The sequence below is a fragment of the Epinephelus fuscoguttatus genome, linkage group LG23 (assembly GCF_011397635.1).
Source record: "Epinephelus fuscoguttatus linkage group LG23, E.fuscoguttatus.final_Chr_v1".
NCBI lineage: Eukaryota > Metazoa > Chordata > Actinopteri > Perciformes > Serranidae > Epinephelus > Epinephelus fuscoguttatus.
Genome location: NC_064774.1, coordinates 23615747 through 23635107, shown reverse-complemented (window position 1 = coordinate 23635107; position 19361 = coordinate 23615747). Strand labels below are relative to the sequence as shown.

General features: G+C 39.7%; 2 protein-coding genes across 6 annotated transcripts in view; both read left to right on the top strand.

Annotated features, from left to right (window-relative positions):
- LOC125883547 (leucine-rich repeat LGI family member 2-like) overlaps positions 1 to 19361 on the top strand; it is a 73512-nt gene that overhangs the window by 15537 nt on the left and 38614 nt on the right. The window lies entirely within an intron of this gene.
- The window catches only part of LOC125883548 (uncharacterized), a 47428-nt gene continuing 38614 nt past the window's right edge, over positions 10548 to 19361 (top strand). Inside the window, exons 1-2 of one of the 3 annotated variants that reach the window (XM_049567912.1) lie at positions 10548 to 11442; positions 11570 to 11733. In XM_049567912.1, the coding sequence (XP_049423869.1) occupies positions 10740 to 11442; positions 11570 to 11733 (867 nt within the window). In that variant the 5' untranslated portion in view covers positions 10548 to 10739. Of the gene's footprint in view, positions 11443 to 11569; positions 11734 to 18866; positions 19299 to 19361 lie in introns of those variants that run through there. The other 2 variants (XM_049567914.1, XM_049567913.1) reach the window with 2 other exon arrangements.

The window sequence follows — 19361 nt, the reverse complement described above, 5'->3', positions numbered from 1 at the left end:
CAACAATGTTTAGAGAGACTTTAGTAAGAGAACCAACGAGAATCAAAAGTGAAAGGGTATGTGGCCCTGTTGTTTGCTGTGGAAACACGTCCCTCCCAGCAAATCTTGTCCAACCTGTAGCTGTATTTGGGAGGAGCAAGAGAGAGAGCAGCACAGTCAGACTCAGAGACAAAGAGTGTCAGAAATACAGGAAAAGCACACTGTGTTAAGTTTTCATTCATACTGCAGTGGACACCTCATGTCAACAATGTTAATTAAATATTAAGTTAATTTTCAACATTTCTATAACATGTAAACCTTAAAATCACCTAAAAACTGTATTTTAAAATAATCTGTGTGCTTACCTAAGAGAGGCACATTCATGTAGCCCTATTCTTATTCATAATCCATTCTTATAGTTATGTGTTTGTTTAGCAGCACAACATTTCATCCTTGTTGGTGAAGATTCTCAGTCATCCAGGTCATGGCAATCTGAAGTGCTGTATCATAGGCAACTGGACTTGCTTCTCGAGGACATTTCACCTTTCATCCAAGAGTTCTGAACTGAAGAAGCCTCTTGGTTGAGAGGGGAAACGTCTTCAAGAAACTCAAGTGAGTCCAGTTGCCTACAGTATTTCATCCATGTACCTACTAAGACCAAAAATTATTAATGGACATTTCATAGCTGTGTGCATTTAAGTTCAAATCTGTTTTTCTGAATGTGGAAGTTCAGTCGATGAGGGCAAGGTGTGACGCTCTCTGTGCAGCAGCAGCAGTGGTGGCTGCTGGTCTTTCAAGGAAGGGAAGCTCATTTTCGGCCTACATCATAAAATGTGTCCGTTTATTTATACGTAAATTCTACCCTCTGGGGCTGCTGCGCGAGGCTAGTGTGACCGCCTGTGAGTGCTTTGGGACGGTGGAGGGGCTCACAGCATCACCTGCTGCTGGTTGGGGACAGTAACTGCAGAGCGACAGAAGTCAGAGTCTCCAAACATGAGTACAGTCTCCAATAACACCAGAAAAAGAAGCTAGATTTGTCACTAGTCGTTTTTAAGAAAGAAAAAGTCACTAAGAGGATTGGAAAAGTCTCCAGATCAACTCAGGACAACGGAATGAAACTTGAAAAATGCTCCGGTGGTGGTTTATATTTCAAGATCGCTGATTCGCTCATTTCGCTGTCAATCAAAAAAGGATTCAGCCTCAGACAGATCATCCAATCATCATGCAGAAGCCCAGCGTCCAGGCCAGCTGAGGCCAGCCCACTGCCCCATAGACCCCCAGAGACGCTGAGCATCCGATGGGCGGGACAAAACTGAGCATTTATCCAATGACTGTCTAGTTTCGCTGCAGTGGAACAACCCACTCTATGCTTCCCCATTGAAGTCTTTGGACGCTGAGCTTCCACTGTTTAATGCACCGTGACGCTACGGGAATAATGAGACGAAAGTTGCGTCAGTGACCTGTGATAAGTAGCTGCTTCTGAACAAAAGTTGAACACGTTCTAGCGTATATTTAGTCAATGAAATGTAAACACAACGGTACATATTTGACCACTTCAAATGGAGGCGCAGCGCACCTGCACTTCGCCAACTGGGTGTGGCCAGGCAGATTTTGCAAGTTTGGCACACCGTGCGCCTGGCGCAGCTACTCCTCTTTCCCACCTCCGTCCCTCCTACCGGCACAAGTCGGAAAGAGGGAGGAGAGAAGGCGTGGAGTGGGTTTTACACACAGCACACCAATCAAATGAGCCCCTCTCCTTGCCCTTAAATGCGCCGCACGAAGGTGTAATGAGAGTTTACTCAATTCGCCATGGCAGAAGAGAGCAGCAGCGTCAGACGGCCAAACTTCTCCCAGGAGGAAACTGATGTTTTGGTCCGGGAGGTCCAAGCTCGCAGTGTCCGTATATACGGAACTGCGAGCAGACCTCCACGGGCTGATGATGCAAAGGTAGCCTGGGAGGAGGTCACCACAATTGTAAATCAATGTTGTTTCTCTCGTGCACGCGCGTGCTCTCTCTTTCTCTCTCGCAGTCTCACTCTGTTTCTTTTCTTTTGACTTTTCTAAGATGACAGATGCTGAATATATACTCCCTATCTGATGCTGTGGCTGTTTGTGGTTGGCTGAGAGGGATGTGAACTCATTAGTTTGCAGCTGTGTTAATCAAATCAGATTGGGTTTCCATTACGCGTGCCAAACGTGCCAAACGGTGCCAATCCCCTTTGATCTGACATCAGATGTGACAGGACAGTTGATACAGAGATACATTTATGTTCTGATTGCAGATAGTTGCATTCAATAGTGGTTTTTGTGGCTATTTATTGCATCGTTAATGTGCCTGATATTCTGGAGACCTGCCTGTGAGGTTTTGGTGACGTGTGCGCACTGTCCGCTGGTCAGCCAAACTTCGGCTTACACCGGCTGCGCTTCCCCTGCGCTGACAGTAGACCTGGTTTCAGTTGGTGAGCTTTTAGCGCACCTTCGGCGAAGCCTTTTGGCACAAAACTTTCACTGCGCCAAGCTGGATCTGTCGACACCTCCCCCTGCTGCACCGCCACACCCATCTCAATGCACCTTGGTCTGCCAAACTACCAAACTGAGCGTGCCTCGGGTTGCGCTGCTCGAAACTAGCTCTGCGTGGGGTTTGCCACCCTGCGCCACGCCAGGAAACTAGAGCCCATAGAATTAAAATTATTTTGCCATATGTATGGAGCTACATTAGGGTCAAAAGTTTTGTACTTGAAAAAATAAAATTTGAAACTGAAAATTCATGTGTTGATCTTGAATTTTGAAAAATACAACAATGTATTCAAAATAAAAATAAGTGTATGAAACGTTTTTTCAGGTTAAATATAATTTTGATTCACTTTGGTAATTCTTTTGAATAAATAATTTATTTTCACTTTTCACTTCCATATATATTTTAACATTTGAGGTCTATCTTTTCAGATTCAGATCTTATTTTTTACAGTTTCAAATCTTTTTTTCACTTTCAGATCTTTTTTTTCAGTTTCAAATCTTTTTTTTTTAGTTTCAAATCTTTTTTCACTTTCAGATCTTTTTTTTCAGTTTCAAATCTTTTTTGTGACAGCGCCTTCAGGCAACGTAAGAACTAAAAAAAATTCTGACTCAACACTTATATACACCATATTCATGTGATTGGCAGTGTAAAAATTGATGCCAGTGACAAACTTCCATTTAGAAATCTGTTTTAGACAGTACTGAGCACCACTTGCTGTATAAGAGTGATAAATTATGCCAGATTTTGCAGTTCAACAGCCACATTTTAAGTGGTGATATGTCCGATTTCCACGTAGCACTGTGAAGGCAGCGTTGTGTCCACTTCGCTTGCGATGATGGCGTCTGGTTGGTCGGGTCAAAATGCTGGAGCCCATACATCCAGCACACAGGTGAGAAATGTTAACTAAGTTTTGGGAAATCATGACAAATATTAAGGGGTCGTTTCTGTGACGACATATATTTCCACAGCTCCATCGTCACGGCCCTGTTGATGCTTCCACATTCCACGTGTCCCCTGGATGAAACCTTTGAGCTTGGGGAAAAGGAAACAATCCTAAAACACCTCCCTACTCACAAGACCTGGCTCCAGGTGATTTTTTTTTTTAAAGATATTTTTTGGGCCATTTTGCCTTTAATGGACAGGACAGGTAAGGGTGAAGGGGGGAGAGAGAGAGGGGATGACATGCAGCAAAGGGCCACAGGCTGGATTCAAACCCGGGCTGCTGCGGCAACAGCCTTGTACATGGGGCGCCTGCTCTACCACTAAGTCACCGACGCCCCACTCCAGGTGATTTTTGTGGCTCCAGGTGATTTTTTTTTCTTCAAGGTCAAGCTTGGGGGAAAAAAAATTACCTGGAGCCAGGTCAGGTGAGTAGGGAGGTGTTTTAGGATTGTTTCCTTTTCCCCAAGCTCAAAGGTTTCATCCAGGGGACACGTTTACTGGATGAGGAAGCATCGACAGGGCCGTGACGATGGAGTTGTGGACAATCACACTTTCCAGCTTTGACAAATTTGCCACTTAAAAGACGTCACAAAAAAACACAGTATGTTGTCACAAAAACGACCCCTTAATGTTTGTTATGATTTCCCAAAACTTAGTTAACATTTCTCACCTGTGTGCTGGATGTATGGGCTCCAGCAGATTGATCCAACCGGACGCCATCATCGCAAGCGAAGCGGACACAACGCTGCCTTCACAGTGCTATGTGGAAATCGGACATATCACCACTTAAAATGTGGCTGTTGAACTTGTGGCAAAATTTATCGCTCTTATACCGCAATTGGTGCTCAGTACTGTCTAAAACAGATTTCTAAATGGAAGTTTGTCACTGGCATCAATTTTTACACTGCCAATCACATGAATATGGTGTATATAAATGTTGAGTCAGAATTATTTTAGTTCCTAGGTTCCCTGAAGGCACTGTTACTCATGATTCCACATCCCTCTCAGTTGATGCCACACCCCCCCATGCCACATCAGGGTCAAAAGTCTGAAACTGAAAAAAAATATTTGAAACTAAAACAAAAAAGATCTGAAAGTGAAAAAAGATTTGAAACTGTAAAAAATAAGATCTGAATCTGAAAAGATAAAACATGCAACTGAAAAAAAATAAGACCTCAAATGTCAAAATATATATGGAAGTGAAAAGTGAAAATAAATTATTCATTCAAAAGAACTACCAAAGTGAATCAAAATTATATTTAACCTGAAAAAACGTTTCATACACTTATTTTTTATTTTGAATACATTGTTGTATTTTTCAAAATTCAAGATCAACACATGAATTTTCAGTTTCAAATTTTATTTTTTCAAGTACAAAACTTTTGACCCTAATGTAGCTCCGTATATATGGGGTCCTGAATGTAGATTTTTGAAAGATCATTCATACTCAAAGAAGACATTATACTTAAAATGTGTAAGTATTGTTATTATTATTATTATTATTATTATATTTTGCTCTTCCCCAAATCTAAGTTGAGGTTTAGCTTCTAGCCTGCATGCGTAAGTAGGAACGAGGGCAAGATGTACTTAAACATTCTTCTAGATTAGTCCATTATTAATGCTCATTTGGACTTTTAGTTGCGATTATGTTAAAGGAAACTTATTATGCCTGTGTATGTAGCCACAACCTGACAAGATGAAACAAGTGTCTGTGGATGGGGGGAGGGGTGTCAGCAGTGTTAGTTTGTGTGTGTTTTTTAAAACTTCATTCGTTTAAGATTTGATGACATCAGCAATGGTCAATGTCATAATGTTCATGTGTTTAAGAGTCTTTAGACAAGAACTATAGTGTTATACCAGTCATTCAGCATTTTGGAAGTGGCAAATGTTTGAATCACCACACTTTTGAAAACCGGCAGTGCTTGGCAGTGATACAAGCTGGAAGTTACAGCTGAGACTTTATTTCTGCCTATAAACTGAACTGACAACTGAAACTTAAATGGGAAAAAAGGCTTCTCTCTTTCTTCTTAAAAGAAAACTGAAAGTACCTCCTCTTTGGCTTTGACTAAAATAAAGATGAGACGAGATGTGTCTTGCAGCAGCACTGGTTACATCATATCCTAAAGCCACATGACCCTGCTCACCTAGTATGTGTGTGTTCCCCATTGGCTGATTTGAATATGTACTACTTCCTAACTACTGAAACAGGATTCCATGTCGCCACGATTAGATACCTGAAAAAGGTTCAAACATGAGTGAAGATGAGATAACCTGCACCATGTGTCAGGCGTGTCGCAAATTTATAAAAATGCTCCCCTTATCCAGATTTATTTGGGCTGGTAAGAGACCACGGGTCAGATACAAAACACTTAAATTAAGTCAGGATGAGGGAGGATTATCTCTGCCCAATTTCAGAGACTTTTTTTGCAGCACAACTACAACTCTTGGTATGTGCATCCTGCCCTCAGTACTGCGCTAAATGGAAAGATGTAGAAAGCAATATAGAAACTTCTTAAATCCACGCAGCATTAAGAGACAAAGGGAACAAACTGCATCATAACAGAAATAATGAAATTATTAAGCAAACATTGAGCATCTGGCGCAAAATTGTAAATGAGTATAACATGAAGAGAGACATCAAAATCTTAACTTGGCCTGCACTACACCAACAGCTTCATCCCAGGAATCACTGACATGGGATTCAGACAATGGTCAGATAAGGGCATTACAGCAATGCGCACATTGCCTCAAGGGAATCAGTTCAAGAGTTTTTGAGGACTATGGGGGAATTTGAATCCGAAAATAAAGATTTCTACAGATATTTACAAATAAGAGACTAAACCAGGAATGTCTGAGGAGGGACATCCAGTCATGAAGATTCTAATTGACGCTTTTAAACAGGGCAGTAAAAAATTTTTTTCCAAATTATATCAGGGCATACAGAAGCAGAAAGGGAACAATACTGCGAATATGAAAGTTAAGTGCGAAACAGAATTAGAGATAGAAATATCACAAGAGGATTTGCATTTAATGTGGAAAACACTCAAGCACTCATACTCAATTTCCAATAGATGGAGATAATTTGGCTGGAAAAATGTGATCCGCTTCTTCGTTACACCTCACATTAAGAGTAAACTATCCCAGCTACAACAGCAGTGCTGGAGACAGTCTGGACACATGAATGCCAATCACTCCAACATTTTATGGACTTGCCCAAAAACTCAAATATTATATACTCGTCCATACCCATTGAGTGCACAGTTGCCCACGTACAGTTTCACATGGTGGTGTGTTTGGGATACAGGTCGTAGGAAATTTCAGATAAAATATTCAACTGAACCCATTAAGCAGAGCAATGTATTCAGACAGAGTTTTTGTGAATTTGATAGTACAGTTGCTTTATTGAAAGTACAGTAGTACCATTGCCAATAGTGGGATAGTTAGTGGGCTAAAACTGTACATTAGTTGTTGAGGTAGCACGTTGAAAGGCAGATAGTTGAACTGTTTATATGTTGTATTGACTTAAAAGTGGGTCGCACTGGTAGAATGACTGACTGACCGACAGAATGACAAACTGATAGTTTCCGTGATTATGTACAGCATACCATACCATGACTTAGTCGTACCAAAAATTAGAAAAACAAAAACCAAACATTCAGCCACAGGGGGAGCCACAGCGATTGGTCGCATTTTAGCCATTTTTAAGCATTTTTCTGTTGTTATAGCGTCACCCAGTTGCCAATTAGAGTTAAATTTCTCCAGTCACCTTGAGGCGTCCTGTTCTACATATCTACCAAGTTTAGTAAAAATCAATATGGCGGTTAGGCCTAGAAAAGAAATTAGCTCTCTAGCGCCTCCATTTTGTTTGATCGGGTCAAAAATGGAGGGGTCCCCTCAGACTATGTGTGGTCATATGCCTACAAAGTTGCGTGGTGATCAGTGAAACCCTTGAGATGTTATACACCTTTATGTGATGAGCCATGCCCTCCACAATATTCATTGCCTTACAGAAGCTCAGTTTTAGTAAGTTTTCCAACTTTTGCCAAGAGGGAACTTTAGATATTGGTCCCTAGATTATGTTCACCGACTTTCATGCAGATTGGTCAAACTTCTTGGGAAGAGATCGATTTTAAATGGTTTCAAAAAATGCAAAATGGCGGAAAAGTTATGGGTTCTTGAGGCAAATTTGTTCCTCATGAGGAGAGGCATCTCTGTGCAAAGTTTCATGTCTCTACGACATACGGGGCATGAGATATGCCCATTCAAAGTTTGCAATTTCAATCGGTTGCTATAGCTCCCCCTTTGGCCAATTGATGTAATATTGCTTCATTGGCATCCTCCCATTACCCTCTACCACTGTGCCAAATTTCACATGGATTGACCAAGTCAGTGAGGAGAAAAACGTGGAACAGACACACAGACACACACACACACCCACAGACAGAGTTTTCATCATTATACTGTATAGTAACATAAGATAAGATACTATAAAAAAAGATCTTGGGATATGAAATACCTTTTGATGTCAAGATCTTGTACTTTGGTGCAGTACAGAAAGATGTAATTAATGGAAAAGATAAATATCTGTGTAAAATGCTGTTAATTGCATGCAAAAAAAGCAATTACAAAGAACTGGTACTGGGGCGTCGGTAGCGTAGTGGATAGTGCCGGCGCCCCATGTATAGAGGTGATGCCTCGCTGCAGCGGTAGCGAGGTCAACTCCGGCTTGCAACCCTTTGCTGCATGTCGTCTCCCCACTCTCTCTCTCTCTCTCTCTCTCTCCCCCATTTCACACACTATCTTGTCCATTAAAGGCAAAACGCCCCAAAAATAATCTTTAAAAAAACAAAAACAAAGAACTGGCACAAATCTGAACCTCCAAGCCTTAAACAATGGATGGACATAATCAGGGAAATCTTTCTCATGGAAAAGATTACTTTCTCTCTGAGGTCTAGAGGAGCAATATTCCTCAACAAATGGGAGAAGTGGAATGTCTTTTTTTTTCAGAAAAAATGGGCGCAGTTTCACAATGAATGTCTGAACAATGAAAGAACATTTAGCATGTGGACTTATGAACACTCAACCCGTGTGGCCCCACACAGTGTTTATGTTGTTTATGTTCTGTCTGAAAATACTTTAAATAAAAAGTTTAGATTTAAAAAAATAAAACAAACAAACGCTTGCCTTGGCCTTGTTTTGGCAAAGTTTTGCACACCTCCAACCTAGTTTCAGCACAACAGCAGGCCATTGATTAGGCTCCCTTAGGGCTCTGCAGGCACCCTTAAAATTGTTGTTTCTTATCGTACATATCTCTGGATACTTTTTTACACTCCACACGCCAGACTTCACTTGATAGTGTTGATGTTGTGTTTCATTCAGTCAGTGCATGCATGCAGCTTTGGCATGTGGAGCAATTTAAAGCATACCATGCCTGTCATGCGTTGTAAGGGATGCTCAACTATGATTGGACAACTGTTGTTTGGAGGAGGGGGTAAGCAAATGCTCAGTTTCCATCTCTGAGTTTTTTGGGGTTTTTTTTTAACCAGTATCATATCAGAATTTTTTGAGGTTACCCTTTTTTTGCAATTCATATATGCTAGAATAAACTCTTTTTTTTCAGGAGAGTTCATTCATTCATTCATTCATCTTCTAACCGAAAGTGATACAGGGCCTTAAGATGTCACCAAAAAGCAATTCTTCATAATATATCAACACTGACCTGTTACATATACATGTTCATTTATTTAATATACAGTATACAATAATATGACATTTTTCTCTTTGTTTGCAGTGCTAAGGATGAAGCTCAAGTTGATGGGATGATGACATTTCCTGATCTCTTGGATGTGTTTACAAGTTTGCCAAGACCCGAGGGTGGAATTCACACTGCCATATACCCTGCTCACCGTGTATGTGTGTGTTCCCCATTGGCTAATATGTATATGTACAACTTCCTAACTACTGAAACAGGATTCCATGTCTCCACCATTAGATACTTGAAAAAGGTCCAAACATGAGTGAAGATGAGATAACTGAACTCATTAACAGTGGCCATTGTGACAGAACTGTTTTTGTAATAGCTCTATATTTGGTAGTCTTGTTTTGTTTGGCATGAAATGTTAAACAGTAACCTTATTGTGTTGTCTTCCAACAGATACCCTGAAGCAAAGAAATATATTTCATTACACAGTTACAAATGGAAGTCACCCCAAAAGAAACATGTTGCTCTCTCATGCAATGTATCATCAACAAGAACCTGGAGGAGCTCAAGAATTTACTAAAGGACAACAACATAAATGAAGTTTACCCATGCAGAGAGTGGAATGACTATATAACCCCACTGATTGCTGCTGTTGTCAATCACAATGAGGAAATTTGTATTCTCCTACTACAAGAGGGTGCAGACCCAAACAAGGCATCGCAAAATGGCTTGACACCTTTGCATTATGTCTCACTGTCAAAAGCACCCCTTGCTGTTGTGGAGAAACTGCTTGAAGCAAAAGCTAATCCAAATGGATGTGATCTCATCCAACGAAATTCTCTGACACCACTGCAGACTGCTGCCATCAGTGACAGGGATGATGTCATGAAAGTGCTCATATCTGCTGGTGCTCTGGTAACCATTTTACCTGTTACTGATCCTGAACATATTACTCACAATCAAAAAATGTCTCAGATGGTTCACCTTGCATTGAATGAAGATGAATTATGCTCCAACCTTGGACATTTTCTGGATATGGAAATTGCTGTGCGAGGGGGACCACCTGAGGATGTGTTCAAAACTTTTCACAGTCACATGCTGCGGGAGCATCCTCAGACCCATCTGACAATGATTGAAATGCTTTTTAATGTAACTGGGTCAGATGCAGAAAAATACCGCCAGGGATGTATCAAATGGCTGAAGGACACTGGAAACCTGAACTCCTACATTACAGGTGCTATCAGCCGCTTTCCAAACTTTCATCAAGAACATGTACATTGGGCAGTTATTACTTTACATGCAGTTTTCCACACAATGGAAGACATACCAAATGAGCAAGCATTAGATGTAGTTATCCAACTATTGAAACATCTTGGCTTAAAAGAGGGACCTTATGGTAAGTTATATGAAGTTATTCTGCCAACACTACATGTGATAACACAGAAAACAAAAGGCACAAATGGCTGGGATCCCAACTTCATTGAGAAATTATGCCACACAGTTGCTCTTTTTGTCTCTACAGACACAAATGATATTACAGCCTCCATTTATGGCATATTTCTAAACTTACTTTCAGTTAATGCTGTTGACATCTTAGATATGAGTAGTCAGAAAGATGTGAGAGAGGTGCACAGACGTTTGAAAGAACATTTCAGCAAACAAGCCTTGGAATGTGAAGATGGTACAGCCTTTACAAGATCTGAGAACACAACTGGCAAGCAAGGAAGTCCAAACGACCAAGTGGCTGCTCATGTTGTACAATCTACTCAAACTGTGTCAGACCAATCAAACCTAGGACATCAAAAGCAACCACAGAAATGGTTTCCAATCAGCAAGAGGTGGAGAGGACAACTAGAAAAGCTTCTGAGTACTGCTGAAAGCAAAGTCACCAGAGCTGGGAGCATGATTTATGTGAATGATGCAGAGTTCCGCATAGCGAAGGGAAGTGATGGTACTGAAGTTTTCTTGGGGCTGAGAGATGACGGCACTGAAGTTGCCATTAAGAAAATGACTAAATGCCACTATCAGGAGCTGAAGAATGAGGAAGGATTCCTGCGACTTCCAGAGCTGGATCATACATCTATTGTACGATACATTGACTTTGCAGAGGATGAGAACTTTGGATATCTTGGTCTTCAACTGTGTGAATACACCCTGGAAGAATACATTAAATTGCCTTGGGGGGAAGTTTGTCCGTTTCTGAAGAATCTGGTGTATGAGGTCCTTGACAGTTTAAAGGTGCTTCATTGTCAAAGTCCTCCAATTCTCCACCGGGATCTCAAACCACAGAATGTCTTGATCAGTAAGACAAGATAAAAATATCCAAACATGTAATTCATGAACTGAAATTCCAATAATATGAATTAAAATTTGTTTGATATGGCCTATAATTTTGTTCACTGAATCAATCCGCACCATTTGTTTTGCAGATGTTAAAGGAAGGTCAAGATTAGCTGATTTTGGCATAAGCAGACGGTTACCCATGGGACAAACAACTCTACGCACAGGCTGTGCAGGAACAAAATGCTGGATGGCCAAGGAGACTTTAGAAGGAAGACCTGACACACCATACAAGTGGAGCACTGACATACAGGTTTGTTTTCTGCTACACAGATTTTCTTGATGGTTTGGTGAAAAATCATTCAGTAATTCAACTTCTATGCTACTTTTCAGGTGGCAGGGATGCTGGTTTATTATATCCTCTCTGGAGGACACCATCCTTTTGGTGACAACTTTAAATGTGAGTGCAACATTCATGAAGGGAACTACACTTTAGACCATGTGCGAGATGTGGTGGCAAAGGATCTCATCGAGTGGATGATCAATAAAGAACCAAATAGCAGACCTAAGGTGGAAGAATGCTTGAGTCATCCCTTCTTCTGGACCAATGACAGGTAGAGATACTTTTATTATGACCAATTCATTCAGATTAATGAAACTGTTTTGCTTTTCTTTATGCGTATGTTCAAGTTTTGTAGCTAACGTGGGGTTAACAAGACTTTGTGTTTAAAGCCAAGATACTGTAGTGCCTCTGTGAGGTTGTGCTTAGAGGCACAGAGGTACTTCAGCTAAATAGTATCATCAGCATGCTACACTCACAATGGCAATGCTAACATGCTGATGCTAAGCAGGTTTAATGTTTACCATGGTCACCATCACCATAATCTGAAAGGTTTTTTTTAATGTGTCATATTAAGAAGATAATGAGCTGGGGAACATAGGACCCTGGGAGCAAAGAACCATGGGAGAGTGCAGCAGTGTCAGCTTTGGTTTTGTAAACAGTGTACATCAGTCTGACACCTGCCTTCAGAAACTAGAGTTCAGGTGGGGGTATTGCACCAAGCAGAGTTACTCAGTTTGCCAGGTAATCTATAAAATAGCATGCAACAACTTGTCTGAACATTTGTTACAAAATCCCAATGATCAATACTGTAGACTAGTTTGGGGTTCAATTACAGAAGAGAAGCAATTTTACATGAAAAAATTGCTTTCCCTTCATGGCCCAAAACATTTTGTGGTTTCTAAAGTTAACTACACAAAAGTGGCAAAAAAAAAGCAAATAACTGTGTGAATCAACATACAAATATGAATTACCAGCAAACTACTGCAACTTGCTGTAAAACTACTAGTTTAATTACATGTAGTTTATGACTCCCCAACACTGGAAATGATTAACTTAAAGTCAAATTCTTTTTCTTCAAATGCTGTTATTTCCCAACACATTTCCATAGCATCTCCATATCACAATTTCTTATCAATGTTATATGAGAAAAGGGTTTACATTGTTTATGTTTTGTCAAACATGTACTCAAAATATACATTTCATTTTTCAGGAAACTTCAATACTTGAGAACGATTGGAAACAAGAAGGAGGTTAAAATGTATGGAAATGCTGACCAGAAACTGATCTCTTCACTGGAAGAATTTGCTAAAGCTGGATCCTTCCAACAGTGGAAAGATAAGGTGACTGCAATATAGTTTGGCATAGCTTTGTTCTTCATTTGGAAGCTAACTAGTTTGTATTCCTGAGGTCCATTTCATTATCTGTAATTCTAACGGGTTGGCATTTCAGTTTCCCCAACTGTTGGTCCAGAAGATGGATGGCAAGAAGAAGGTCTACCCTGAAAACACATTGGGATTACTGCGCTTCATACGAAACCTCCATGAGCACTAGTAAGTCAGTTTTGCAGTTGTAACTTTTCATTGCCCTGAGCTCCACAAACAAAATCCCATTCACCTTCATTGTATAGGCCTGAAGATAAAAGATTGGGCAGATAAAAGTCAGAAAATATGCTCTGAAGACTGAGCCTGACAAGTTGTAGTTGTTGGTGTTGTTGCCCCACTGTTTCACTGATACCTTGGTGTGAGTTTAATCATGATTCTGAATTAAATGTCCAGCTTTTTATCTCCTTTGATACCAAAAGAGATAAATTAGATTAGATCATGGATGTCATTCAAATTAGATGTTTGTCAAATATTTGTAAGCCAGGTGTTCATTATTACTTTATTTTAAAATATTCCTTTTTGCTTGCAGTGAGGAAGATGCAGCCCAAGTTGATGTGATGACAATGTTTCCTGATCTCTTTGGATGTGTTTACAAGTTTGCCAAGACCCGAGGATGGAATTCAGAGACACCCTTAAAGCAACTGTTTCAAAGAGAAGACATCACCACCAGCTTCACAAAGCTGTCCATACGTGAGGAGAATCTGACTGTCCCAGTTCAAGAGTCTCAATCCAGTGACTTGAAAGTTGAAAAGGACACAAGTTGAAATTAAAAAAGATCAAGGACTTTAAAATGACTTTAGAGCCTTATTAACAGTCAAAGGTTTGTATTAACAACAAGCAGTTCTGATGTCATATTTTCCTGTTTGACAGTTACAGTGTATCGCCCATATGTCAAGGTTTTAGCAGCACAGGGCAACAAGACTGCACAAAAAACAAGTGCCATGGGTCTTTTTCACACTTGACATTATCAGACTCATAAAAGGAAAAGCACAGTTGTAACAAATAACATTAACAAAGGCTACCCTCTATTGAAGTGTCCCAGTAAGCCATGACAATGTGACCAACACCAGGACCCGGAAACTGAAGCAGCTGAATGGAACTCAGCCATCATTCACTGTATTATTTACACCTGTGCTTTTTCTTCTGTGACGTGTCAAAATGTCTTCTGTGAAATAAGCCTGTAAGGTTTTGCATATCTATTGTACATAGTAACTATTTTCCAAAGGTTATAAGATACTGTGCAGTCGTTTAGTTTTAAGGGACTTTCTTTTTACTTTTGACTTGTTTTGAGGAATTGTTCTTGACCATTAATATTAATATTATTATTATTATTATTATTATTATTATTATTATTATAATGTTTGACTTTTTTTGTTTAGATTTTACTGCTGATATATTTTACCACTATAGTTATGTTTAACATTTTACAGTTTAATGTTCTTTTATTCCTGCATATTACCGTGATATTGCTACATTATATGGGGGTGGAAGAAAAGGAAATTTAATGAATTACAGTATCATATTCTATGTTGATTTCTTTCACAAATAACTGCAGGGACAGATGGTGTTTTGTGTCATTTTAGTTTCTTGAGCTGTTCTTGACTGTCCCATTTGCCTTGTCTCATTACCTGCTGTCATGGCCTCTTAGAAGTACCACTGTTTCAGAAAGATTGTAAAAGGAACAATGAATGTTGAATGACAAGCTAAAAAATGTGCGTAAAACAAGGGCTGCAATTCCACTCCCTGTTTATAAAACAAATCTAAACAGATCGTTGCACTGACTTCAGTTAAAGATTAAAAATTGTAATAGAATATACAAGCTTTTGTATGATTTTTTCTTTGTTTACAATTAATGTTACTCTCAAAATATACTGTAAATCTTAATAAATGTGTAAAGGTATGATTGTAACAAGTGTTTTATCATTCATTGATCATTATGATATAGTGGGGAATTTCTTTACTGCACCAATCAATATGTTTATGTTGATGTATCCAAATATGTTAATGTGAAAGCGGTCACACATAATGACGAACCCACAGTAAATTCTGAAGAAATGACTGCAGTCCCTCTCAGTTCTAATGAGCATTCAAGCGTCTTTCAGCTTTTTGTTTTGTTTTTTCTTTTGTTTTGCATCAGTTTCCACTCTCATCAACTCTGCCTGTTGAGCTATTTGTCAGTGAAAAAGCTCAACAAAGCCACCGTACACAGCTTGTCCAGCATTTATAGATACACTCAATGTGACATCACTGTGCTCACTGTTGTCCAGAGCTCATTTGCCACAATGCAAATCAACTGCAAAAAAAATGGCATAAATCAACAGGTCTACGGTCAGGCAGGGTGTGTTTGTGGCAATCAAGATGGCACCTTTCTCCACTGATGTTTCACTGAGTTGACCACCTCTCAAAGGCACAATGTTGTTCAGCTTCACTCCCTCTGAAATCAACCCCAGTCCTACATTACCACCATAATATACACAGTGCTACTTTTTACACTGTCATCAGATGTGCATGTCTTTATTACAGAGTTACATGCTCCAGTATAAAACAGCTGATACCCTGCCAAGTTCAGCAGACTTCATATTCACATTGTATGTGCTGAGTTTGGCTGTGTTGGTTTGACGGATGGTTTTATCAGAATGTCACATTCACAGCAGAATTATACAACTGTGGACGCTGAACCATGGTTTCAGAATTTATCTTTACAGTTATGTACGTTTATATCAGTCTATCAAGTAGCAGATTACTATTATGAAAAAGCTTATTGTTCTTTTTAGAATAGTGGCTGTATAACCAAATTGTTAAAACGCAAACCCTAACTAAAATCAATTTTAGTCTCCTTAAATGATAGGCCTGCGCATGATAACAACTGGAGTCACTCAGATGAGCATATCAACATTGGTGTCAACCCACATCCTCTCATGTTTGGACTTTGGAGACTGGACAGTCAGACAACAATGTTTAGAGAGACTTCAGTAAGAGAACCAACGAGAATCAAAAGTGAAAGGTTATGTGGCCCTGTTGTTTGCTGTGGAAACATGTCCCTCCCAGCAAATCTTGTCCAACCTGTAGCTGTATTTGGAAGGAGCAAGAGAGAGAGCAGCACAGTCAGACTCAGAGACAAAGAGTGTTAGAAATACAGGAAAAGCACAGCATGTTAAGTTTTCATTCACACTGCAGTGGACACCTCATGTCAACAATGTAAGTTAATTCTTGAACATGTAAACCTTAAAATCACCTAAAAACTGTATTTTAAAATAATCTGTGTGCTTACCTAAGAGAGGCACATTCATGTAGCCCTATTCTTATTCATAATCCATTCCTATAGTTATGTGTTTGTTTAGCAGCACAACATTTCATCCTTGTTGGTGAAGATTCTCAGTCATCCAGGTCATGGTAATCTGAAGTGCTGTATCATAGGCAACTGGACTTGCTTCTCGAGGACATTTCACCTTTCATCCAAGAGTTCTGAACTGAAGAAGCCTCTTGGTTGAGAGGGGAAACGTCTTCAAGAAACTCAAGCAAGTCCAGTTGCCTACAATGTTTCATCCATGTACCTACTAAGACCAAAAATTATTAATGGACATTTCATAGCTGTGTCCATTCAAAGATAAATTCTGGTTTCCCGAATGAGGAAGTTCAAAGTCTAAACCAGTCAAAGAGGTCAAGGTGTGGCACTCTTGCTGTCTTTTCTAAAAACAGTACATCATAGGTATGCAGTAGCATATCTGAAATTAAGAACCAGTGTTCACTTGACTGTATTTGTGTCCACATTAAATTACCACTCAGCCTGTTGCAAATCTGAGTAAATACAGTAAATAGCCGTAGAAGAGTTTGAAAGTTGTCAAAGTAATTCTGTTACATACATGTTGGTACTTTGCTGAGGGGTTTTTGAATTGCAGTTTTGGTGATAAATGTCACCTTTGTACTTTATGTAGCCATATGGATATTTTGTGATTTAGTTGTCCTCAGATTTAAATTATGTAGAATCTGTACCCACATTAATACAGAGGCGGTAATTTGAATTTTGTGGAATGGACCCTCTCAAAACACTTAAAAATTACACTTGAACATGAAATAAACTTAATGAACTCTTAATTCTAGTGAGAGCTTTTGGCTGCTTGTCAAAAGTTTAAAATTGCATCAGCTGTAACAGTAACGTCATAATTTTGTCTTTTTCATAGTTCCTCTGAAGCAACCTAATGGACATCCTTCAAATTCCACCTGCCCATTATGCAGAAATCCAAGTTGCAGCCCCCCCAACAGAAACACATCCCATAATACAATGTATTATTAACAACAACCTCAAGAAACTAAAAAAAATACTTAAGGACAACAACATTAATGACGTTTACCCATGCACAGAGTGGAGTGACTACATAACACCACTGACAGCTGCTGCTGTAAATCACAACAGAGACATTTTTACTTTCCTTTTGCGTCAAGGTGCGGACCAAAACAAGGCTTCTGAAAAGGACTTAACACCTTTGCATTATGTCTCACTATCCAAAGCACCACTCCTTTTTGTGGAGAAACTGCTTGAAGCAAAAGCTAATCCAAATGGATCAAATCCAATGCAGCTATTCACACCACTGCAAATTGCTGCCATCAGTGACAGGGATGATGTTGTTAAAGTGCTCATATCTGCTGGTGCGCTGGTAACCATTTTACCTGTCGCTGACCCTGAACATAATATTCACAATGAAAAAATATCTCAGATGGTTCATAACCTTGCATCAAATGGAGATGAAGTATACTCCAAGATCAGATATTTTGTGGATGTGGCAATTGCAGTGTCATGTAAACCCATTGAAGAAGTGTTCAAAACTTTTCACAGTCACATGCTGCTGGAGGATCCCCAGAACCATCTGACCATGATTGAAATGCTTTTTAATGTGACTGGGCTGAATGCAGAAAAATACCGCCAGGGATGTATTAAATGGCTGAAGGACACTGGAAACCTGAACTCCTACATTGCAGGTGCAGTCAGTCGTTTCCCAAACATTCCCCAGGATCATGTAGTTCACACAATTTCCAGTTTACATGCAGTTTTCTGCACAATGGAAGACATACCAAATGAGCAGGCTTTGGCTATAATCCCCCATCTACTGAAACAGCTTGGCTCAAAAAAGAGACGAGATACATGTCAACTTGCTCTGCAAACACTATATGTGATAACACAGAAGACAAAAGACACAAATGGCTGGGATCCCAACTTTGTTGAGAAGTTATACCAAACAATTGCTCCTTTTATAAAGGACCAGCACTCCTCTGACACCAGAGTCTTCACATACGGCATATTTGCAAACTTACTTTCAGTTAAACATGTGGCCAACATCTTTACATCAGTGGGGATAACTTCAGTACCTGAGGACATACTGACAACTGCAGATATGAAAATGAATGACAAGCTGAAAGAGGTGCTCAGACGACTGAAAGATCATTTCAGCAAAGCAAACTCAGAATGTGAAGACTCTAAAGCATCACCTGGATCCAAGAGAAAGAAGAAAAAGAAGAAGAAAAAGAAGGAAAACTCAGAAAAGCAAGAAAAACCAATCGATGAAGTTTGCAATGGCACAATTGATCTTACAGCAACTCCTATCATGGAGTCAACTTTAAATGTGCAGCCATTCCACATCAATGCCACCATGTCATCAGTAAAACACAAATGGCTACAAATCAGCAAGAGAGAAGGAAGGTGGAGAGAACAATTAGAAAAACTTCTGAGCACTGATGAAAGCAAAATCACCAGAGCTGGGAGCATGATTTATGTGAATGATGCAGAGTTCCGCATAGCGAAGGGAAGTGATGGCACTGAAGTTTTCTTGGGGCTGAGGGATGATGGCACTGAAGTTGCTATTAAGAGAATGTCCAAATGCAACTATCAGGAGCTGAAGAATGAGGAAGGATTCCTGCGACTTCCAGAGCTGGATCATACATCTATTGTACGATACATTGACTTTGCAGAGGATGAAAACTTTGGATATCTTGGTCTTCAGCTGTGCGAATACACCCTGGAAGAATACATTAAGAAAAAAGATGGTGGTTTGCTGATAAAGAAACTTATTTATGAGGTTCTTGAGAGTTTAAAGGTGCTTCATTGTCAAAGTCCTCCAATTCTCCACCGGGATCTCAAACCACAGAATGTTTTGATCGGTAAGACAAGTTCAAAATACACTGAAATGATGGAATTTAACTGCAAAAAATACAAACTCAACA